The sequence below is a fragment of the Dufourea novaeangliae genome, unplaced genomic scaffold (assembly GCF_001272555.1).
Source record: "Dufourea novaeangliae isolate 0120121106 unplaced genomic scaffold, ASM127255v1 scaffold221, whole genome shotgun sequence".
Taxonomy (NCBI): Eukaryota; Metazoa; Arthropoda; class Insecta; order Hymenoptera; family Halictidae; genus Dufourea; species Dufourea novaeangliae.
This window is the reverse complement of record NW_015374115.1, coordinates 2,076,058-2,085,006: the sequence shown is the minus strand read 5'-3', so window position 1 is coordinate 2,085,006 and position 8,949 is coordinate 2,076,058. Positions and strand designations below refer to the sequence as shown.

The following is an 8,949-nucleotide window of genomic DNA, read 5'->3' as shown; positions in this document are numbered from 1 at the left end:
TAAACCGGTACATATTCCATGGAAATTTTATTATAAACATTGTATAAAGCAAAGGAATATGTACGACCGATACCGGAAATTGTGCGAAATTGTTCCACGGAACAATTACAGATGAAATGTTAATTGATAGAAATCTAAACGACGCAATTCCACTGTCTAATCACACACACACACATAAGAGGAAAATACGTCGTGCACGGTAAGCTAACGCATTGCCAGTCGCATAGACATGTTATTACTATATGAAATCAAGTCATCGTTCCCCGTTGCTCTCGCCCAACCAAGTAGCACCTGGGCACGTGAAAGGGTTCGAGCAACGAACACGGAATAATTCTCCTAAAAATCCTAACTAAAATAATTATTACTTTTTGCTCTTCAAACGGGCTACTTCTCTTTTATTCTTTTTCATTTCATTTTGCAATAAAAGTGACTCGACTTTGTATTAATAAAAATTGAAAATCAACGATTGACTATTTATTAATATAATATAATTTAGTTATGAAGACTCTAAGCAAGTCTCTGCAATTAGATAAATGACTCTATGTATTGAATAACCCTCGGGCGATCCCGTCGTCAAAGTCAATATAAGACATAACATAAGTGTAACAAACATGTCACTTTGACGCAGAAATCTACCCGTCGCGAAACGCCTTCTTGTACATGGTCTGTAATATCAATTTTTTTAGTGTATCAAAATACACTATTTAATTTTTATTTATGTCTTAGAGCAACGTGGTAGTACGTATTTCTAATATAATTCAGTACAAACTGTTAATCTAAAATTGCATATTCTCAAGTAAACTGATATATTATATACTGTATTCAAATAGTAAATAAATTTAAGTTACATTCATTTAGTTATTTGTCTACAAATGACGGTGTAACTGTTGAAAATAATAATTAACAGACTAATGGGTGAAATAAAATTTTATTAAATACTAATTATCATAAAAATTGACTCTAATACCAAAGGTGTCCAAATGCCGCCCACGAGCTACAAGCAATTACAAGCTTCCCCTCGTAGGTTTCCCCGACTACCGAACTCAGATTGACTCGAGCGAGTCAATCCAAGTCCCATAGTGAGGGTACCTCCGGAGGGAAAGAATGCTGCTCGCAAGAGTAGATGGACACCTCTGGGCCTGCCCTTTTTTAAAGGACAAAATATAAATACTCATTCCTTCTGAGTATATACGTCGACCACACAAATATGTTTGTGGAACACTATACATGCTGGTGAAACACAGTAGTACCTTCCCTGCATTTAACGCTCACACTCCATTAAAGTGGACGTGAGTACACGCCAGTACGTCTCGGTACTCTACCCGTGTACGCAACCGTATGCGTTCTTTGCCATTGGCAACGAAAACACCGGCCACGATAACTGGAAATCACAATGCACTGTTCAATGGTCATACATGCACAACGTGTTAAATTGTTCCATAACACGCGGTTTTTCACTAGGTCGTGCATATCGATGCACAGGTGACATAACTTAATACGTCTTCTTTTTATGCACCGATACTTTATCGCGATTCCCAGTACACGTGTTCCATTATTTCATGGAACTTGCAAATACGAATGATACCTTTGTGTCTCGCGACACTGGTTCCGGGATTGAAACGTGCTGTCGCGTCTCGTGGTATTGCGCTAACTGCTATAACATGCCTATCAAAGAAGGCACCACAACGTTTTCCCCTCTATTTTAAACATACCGGTGTGATTTCTGTTCTTTCTACTCTATATTCGAATCTACGGTTGATATTTATTTCACACGTTAACAAGTTGATTATTATTCTTTTAATCAGCTGACCGTTATTTATAGACCATTGTGAATATATTGTATTTTCTATGTTCTGCAAGTTTCAAATCATTTGCAAAATGATACCAAACGACTATATTAAAATGACTATACTGAAATTATTGCACATATCATCATCAGTGAAAATCATTTCTAGTGAAATAAATAACATACTAGGACGTTCTCAATATATACTCAATTAATAAAAAAATAACAACTATTTAAATAATAGAATGATCTCTATTGAAATATCCACGATTAATATCTCATGTTAAATTGAACACTTAAAGAAAGTACATCATAACCAATGTGATTTCATCTGTATGATGTTCGCCTTTAAGCCGAACATTAAATATTCAACTCATACTCTTTTAATACAAAATAGTTATGAATTATGTTACTAATAATAAACGCGGCGTACAAGAAGACCTTAACCTAACTAAGAAACATAACAGATCATATATTACTCGCGGATATGCAATCGTACGATTGCATATCCGTGTTCACTGTACTCGCCAAAAGCACGTATACAACCAGTCGCCCGTGCCGTTTCGGACCAATCGTCCTACGACATGATTGGGGACTGGAGGAATAAAAACATTCACTCACCCGATGACTGAAGAGCTCCCTTTAATATTCTCTCTCGACGAATCTTGAAAAATGGTGCAGCTTCGCCCAAGGACATCCTCTGCAGTGTTTGTTTATGCAGCATCTGATAAATCTGAAACAAAGGAACAGAACACGTAATAAACTCTAGCTCAAAACTCTAGCTGTTTCAGTTGAACAGTGTAAGTAATAAAATATAAGGATACTTACAATCTCTATTTGTAGAGCTTCGCCCAAAAATCCACTTCAGTGATGCACTGACTCTACTTTCGCGAACGAGTACTTTCAAGTAGAAAAAAAATGAAAATAAAAAACTATCGCGACCGAAAATCTCAACCGGCGAACAAATGATTCTACTTTCGCGACACACAAAGCAAAGAGTGTCCCGAAACTCTGAAAATAATTTGAGATTGTACGCAACAAACACTGACTCTAGTTCCGCGAAGACCATAATACATCTCCGGTGAGATCCTAATCGGCGCCAGTTCGCTCCGCATAAACAGAAAAAACTTCGATGTAAACAAACACTGACTCGACTCGACCGCCTTGCACGCGGCCTCCAAATACTGTGGAAAAAAAAGGGGGGAAAGAAATACAATACGACGCATGTGCACCGGCTTAACCCTTTTATTTTTAATATTTTACCAAGTGTTTTTATCATGAAAATACTGTCATTCGACGATAAATATTCAAATATGAATTTAACTACGCAAAGGTACCATAGTTAAAAAATATTCCAAAATAATTCTCCATTGTTTCAATATATTATATTCATTACTGATATATATTTGTTATTAATATATTATATTGAAGACATTCGTCGTTAGAGTTTAAGAATGTTCGTTATTTCTGTCTACATCGCGTACCGAATTTTATAAATATTGAGAAAATCGTTGCAAGGATTAAAGCTTCGTTATTTACTTAAGCTTCGATGAGCATCGTAAACTACGCAGCTTCTATATGTATAATTAAACTTACACCCGAAACCGTATATAAATACAAATACGATGACATCGTAATGATAAACTCGAAAAATTATTAAAATTTAAACAATTTCGCGACCGAGATCCAGTAAACTATGAGTATTTCAAATTGAAACTTCTGGACCATTCCCGTTTAAATTTCCTAACGGTCAAACAAGAAGCCATATTGAATGCTTCAATTGCGTTTGAACGCGAAATATTTCTCAAAAATATTCTTGTTTGCTTTCAGCACAGTTAATCAGAAAATCGCGATCAAATTTACGGTCAAAACAGTAAAAGTGTACTAAAATAAAAATATCTAGCGGAATATGAACTATTTTGTTGTAATACATCACCAGAATTCACCAATTTCCCGCCAAATTGCGTCTAACGGGATTGGCATCGTTGGCGCGTTCTTTCTAGCCGGAATTCTGGAACAGAAAATAAACGTTAATACCAAGTAATTATACTAAATTAACAATGACTGAGTCACAACGAAACAATTATTGACTCAAAGAGTATCGCTAAAGATTGCAAATTAAACAAAAACTGCGTAAATACTAATTGGTACCGGGAGAGAACAGAAATCGTGAAACCAGTTCACTTTATCCAGCAATACCGAGTTAATTTACGATTATTTGCATTGAATTGAATAGATACTAAACAAATGTAACGATAGAGTGGTAATGTAGATACTAATAGCATAAATAATTTAAAGTGAAAAGTAATAATACTTACTTCGCCACGAGCGAGATCACTACACGTCTAATCAGTCCAGCTTCCCTGAGACGAATGACCGTTAGACTGGCTGACTGGCTGTCATTGGTTGATTCGGTTATGTATAAGGCCTGTGATTGGTGCGTCGGTTGGTGAAGAACGTGAGGATTGGTCGCTTTCCTGCTTGCTCAACTTTCTATTTGAACGAAATAAAATATTTACCGCCGAATTATATTTCAATATATTTTCTTATATGCACCCGAGATTAATTCAGGAGGGAATGACTATCATGAAAGGGAAACAAAGAGACACACACTATCCCCGAAAATGTGATATTCCACTTCCTAATAGATCGAAAGTATTAATTTTACTCTCGTCTTCTCGAAGTTTTCAATCCTCCAATGGTTCTCTAACGCCATCTATGATAAATATATCCTGCCAATTTGACAATGATGCCAAAGTTTATGAAATACAATACAATAGATATTACCAGTTAAATAATAGATCAAAACTATTTTTCATGAAGAAAGCTTGACTAGGTAAGCTCTAGTTGGGTCGAAGTTCATTGTTTAATTACTTCCTCACCAATTACCAGAAGGTAATTGATTGTGCGTATTAGGATTCTTACGATTAACGATATGTACTGCAATCGGCAATTGCTAAAATAGAATGGATTCAGGAACATTCAACAATTAACCTGAGAGCCTCCGAAAGTACAATTAACAAAATATACGTGATTTTTCGACATTTTTTGTCACAAGACTCATTCGTATTGAACTATCTAGGAATTTCTGGTTTGTCACCAAATGACCAACGCGCCGCGATTGGCCCTCGTACGAGTAAAATGCATCAAGCGTTATTTGTTTGGACGCTCAATTTCTGGTCAGTTGCATTTGGAAAGTGCAGCAATCAGCAGTAATCGGTTACGGATTGGAGGGAAAAGCGACGCGCACCTTATTCGCGAAAAACACGCAGATGCGATTATGTGAGAGAATAAATCGCGAAACGGGAAACGTGTGGACCACGATGCGTGGTAATTCGTGTGCGTCGAATTATTATTGTAAATTGAATAATCGCCTATCGTGCACATAAGACTCGCGTTATTTACGGCTGTGAAGCAGAAGGATCGATTGTTAATTTGTGAAAGAAACTGAAACAGAAGAAGCACAATGTCTCTGAGCGCGAGCGCGGAAAACTTATCGTCGGAAGGCCAAGTAAGTGAACAATCCTAATTGCTGATTTTCCTTCCGTGACTCATGCAAGTCTTGTCATTGCATTACTATGCTCACTGATACTTATAATTTTTATCTCTCACTCTCGATTATTTATTATTACCTTTCACCTTGGTTGACACTTCTGTAAATAATTAGAGATATATTACGATGGAAATAAAAAAATTGCAAACACTGTATATGTTTTTCTTCCTGTGTTTCCCATACATGTACATACTACACATTCACCAATTAATATTTTAACATTTTTCTACCTGCATGCTGCTCATTGCATGTTATGCCTTTAAGCAGAGAGAAATGTAGAATATTGGCACAAGCTCCTGCCTGCAATCAATTTATTGAAGTTGCATTCCCAGCCACTCCCATCACCATTCCAATACCCATTCCACACGCCTTTTTTAAATTAAACATTTTGCAATCATATGTTAGATACTTTGTGAATGTTTCTAATGTTATTCTGTTGAAATATCATGTTACATTTCAAGCTAGTACAACTTTAATTTTCATCTGCAGTAGTTAGATATATAACGGGTAAATTTTGTATATTTAACAGAACAGTGAAAGGTGGAATATGTGCCTTGAATTGGCACTAGAGGGTGAGCGTCTCTGTAAAGCTGGAGATTGCAAATCTGGTGTGGCATTCTTTCAAGCAGCAATTCAGGCTGGTACAGATGATTTAAGGATACTCAGTGCAATTTACAGCCAGTTGGGAAATGCATATTTTTACCTGGGAGATTATGTGAAAGCAATGCATTATCATAAACTAGATTTGACGCTTGCACGTAACATGGGAGACAAATTAGGGGAAGCTAAATCAAGTGGAAATTTGGGAAACACATTGAAAGTCATGGGAAAGTTTGACGAAGCTATGATCTGTTGTAAGAGACATCTTGAAATCTCCAGAGAAATTGGAGATAAACTGAGTGAAGGAAGAGCTTTATATAATTTAGGAAATGTGTATCATGCAAAAGGGAAGCAGGCTGGTAGAGTAGGTCATCAGGATCCTGGAGAATTTTCTGAAGATGTCCGACAATGTTTACAGCAAGCTGTACATTATTATGAAGAAAACTTAGATTTGATGAAGGAATTGGAAGACTCTGCTGCTCAAGGTAGAGCATGTGGGAATCTAGGAAATACATTTTATCTGCTGGGTGATTTTCAACAAGCAATTTACTATCACAATGAAAGATTAAAAATTGCCAGGGAGTTTGGTGATAAAGCTGCAGAGAGGAGGGCAAACAGTAACTTAGGAAATTCACATATATTTCTCGGTGAATTTGAGAAGGCTGCACAACATTACAAAAGGACTTTAGATCTTGCACAAGATTTAGGAGACAGAGAAGTGGAAGCACAAGCTTGCTATTCTCTTGGAAATACATATACTCTCCTTCGGGACTACTCAACTGCAATAGAGTACCACTTGTGGCATCTTGAAATAGCTCAGCAACTTAAAGATCGAGTAGGCGAAGGACGTGCCTGTTGGTCTTTGGGTAATGCTTATGCGGCAATGGGAAACCATGAAAAGGCATTGCATTATGCCAACCTGCATCTAAACATTTCAAAGGAATTGGAAGATCCTATGGGCCAAGCTACAGCACAAATGAATGTTGATGATCTGCAAAAAATTTTAGGTTTAGAAGAAGGGCAACAAGAAAATAACAAGGAAAATATTGTCCAAAAACTTTCAACCAATGCAGGATCAAATGTTAATATATCTTCACCTTGTCGATATAGACTTAGAAGACAGAGTATGGATAATTTAGATCTCATTAAGGTAATGTCCAATTGCTTACACATATTCAGTTAAACTCGTATTAATAAATTTGTAAGATTTGTAAACTTTTAGCTTACACCTGATGCAAAGTTAAAAGAGCAAGCTGAATCTCAAACAGACAAAAGTAATAATGTGACACCGCAGCTTACTCAAAAAGAAGAAGATAGTTTCTTTGATCTTTTGTCTCGTTTTCAATCTGGCAGAATGGATGACCAACGCTGTGCATTAAACACAAATCGAAGTCAAAAGTTTAGACCAATGACGCCAGAAGAATGCGATTCGGATGACAAGTAAATATCGTTATTGCAAGTTACGTCGTTTTTTACTAGTATACATCAATATTAATTGATTTTATTTTCAGAGATGGAGACGATTTGTTAGAGCTAATTGCCGGCATGCAAAGTAAAAGAATGGACGAACAACGGGTCACGCTCCCTTACTTGCCCGGCCTAAATACTAACCAGGATGCAGATGATTCCTTTATTGAAATGCTTGTTAGATGTCAGGTATGTATCCAAATGTTACAGGCGCATGCTTGATTACTTCATAATCGAAATATTCTAATGAATTATGCAAACAGGGGTCGCGTTTAGAGGATCAACGGAGTCCTCTGCCCGCGCCATCGACGGTACAAGATGCTGAAGAAGAACACGGTCAGAGAGCTAATGGAACTCAAGCAGGTTCTACAGTTCCAGAGGAAGATCTTTTTGCTTTGATTCAAAGACTTCAGGCGGGACGAATGGAAGATCAGAGAGCTTCAGGGCCAGGCAAAATGTGTTAAAAACATTTGCATATGATGGCAGAAAGTGACTTAAAACTAAATGCGGTTCTAACTTTATCTATTCAAAATCTTATAGCTCACCCACGCATTGATTATTTCATTTTATGGTTTACAAACCATTCAGTGCTCACTTGTACAGTGTCTATCAGTGCTTCTTATTGGAAGAACAACATATGCTTCCTTTCTTATTATGCGAATACATGAATAACAGCTGCAATTACTGGCCTAGTGTGGAGGAAGTCTGAGTTGTCCCTTATACAAATGTCAGTGTCGTAGACTGTGCATTTTTTGTCTATGAAGTCATTTCATAGAAAACTTCGAGTTATTATTGTACCGTCCACTGTGTCTTAGTTCCCCACTTTTAACTCGGAATTGAACAGTTTCTTTTGAATTGTCTGAGTGTCCATAATATAGTGCCAAAATCTCTGATATGAGCCTAAGTTATGCATGTAAACGATCAGAGGATGTGTAACAGTGACTAGAAATGTATTTTATTTTTGTGTTCATAAAATATAGTAGTATCATCATTGTAGCAGTGGCAAGTATGAAATATTTAAATTATTATTGACATAAAAAAGAAAAGATATTCATTTTTGACCAGAGTAAATGAGAGACATTCTGAACACTGCCAGGCTAAGAGCACGAATTGCTAGAGAGCATTGTTAAATTCTAGAGTATCGTCTAGAAGATCTATTGATCCTGGCGTTATCTGTTGCATATCCGATTTCGAAACAATTTATTTGGTCACCGATTATTTTTTTAAATGGCGAGAATATTGGTGAACCTAATGCCAAACGTTTATTCGTTGGATGTTACCTGTTGAAATCAAGGAAAGGAATTGTTAGTCGTTGTATGTTGTATGTACTGTTCTCTCTATTGTACGTTGATGAACGTACGTTCACAATCAAAATGAACAAACGTACTGTTATAATAATGTATAACGAACGTTACCATTTTTGTCTTTTATCGTTCGTGTACTTCACCCATTCGTAGGGATGCTGATCGAGTATTCGAGGAGAGTGAGAAGTTAGTTCTAATAGTAGCTAACAAGCTAAATTCCATAGTACTATTCCAAAGCG

The 8,949-nt window shown here is 36.6% G+C and overlaps 1 protein-coding gene across 1 annotated transcript; it reads left to right on the top strand.

Annotated features, from left to right (window-relative positions):
• Nucleotides 1–5,252: 5,252 nt before the first annotated feature.
• LOC107191093 (G-protein-signaling modulator 2) lies at nt 5,253–7,948 on the top strand. Its single transcript, XM_015580045.1, has 5 exons — nt 5,253–5,304; nt 5,873–7,089; nt 7,162–7,379; nt 7,451–7,595; nt 7,670–7,948. The coding sequence occupies exons 1-5, from the start codon at nt 5,253–5,255 to the stop codon at nt 7,868–7,870; spliced, it is 1,833 nt and encodes a 610-aa protein (XP_015435531.1). The 3' UTR covers nt 7,871–7,948.
• Nucleotides 7,949–8,949: the final 1,001 nt, after the last annotated feature.

What these genes read in the sequence shown, in the direction of transcription:
- LOC107191093 (XM_015580045.1), top strand. Translation starts at nt 5,253, where the DNA reads ATGTCTCTGAGCGCGAGCGCGGAAAACTTATCGTCGGAAGGCCAAGTA. An exon ending in GTCGGAAGGCCAAGTAAGTG is followed by an intron (nt 5,305 to 5,872) that starts AACAATCCTAAT and finishes TTTAACAGAACA; the next exon opens with GTGAAAGGTGGAATATGTGC. An exon ending in GAATGCGATTCGGATGACAA is followed by an intron (nt 7,380 to 7,450) that starts GTAAATATCGTT and finishes TTTTATTTTCAG; the next exon opens with AGATGGAGACGATTTGTTAG.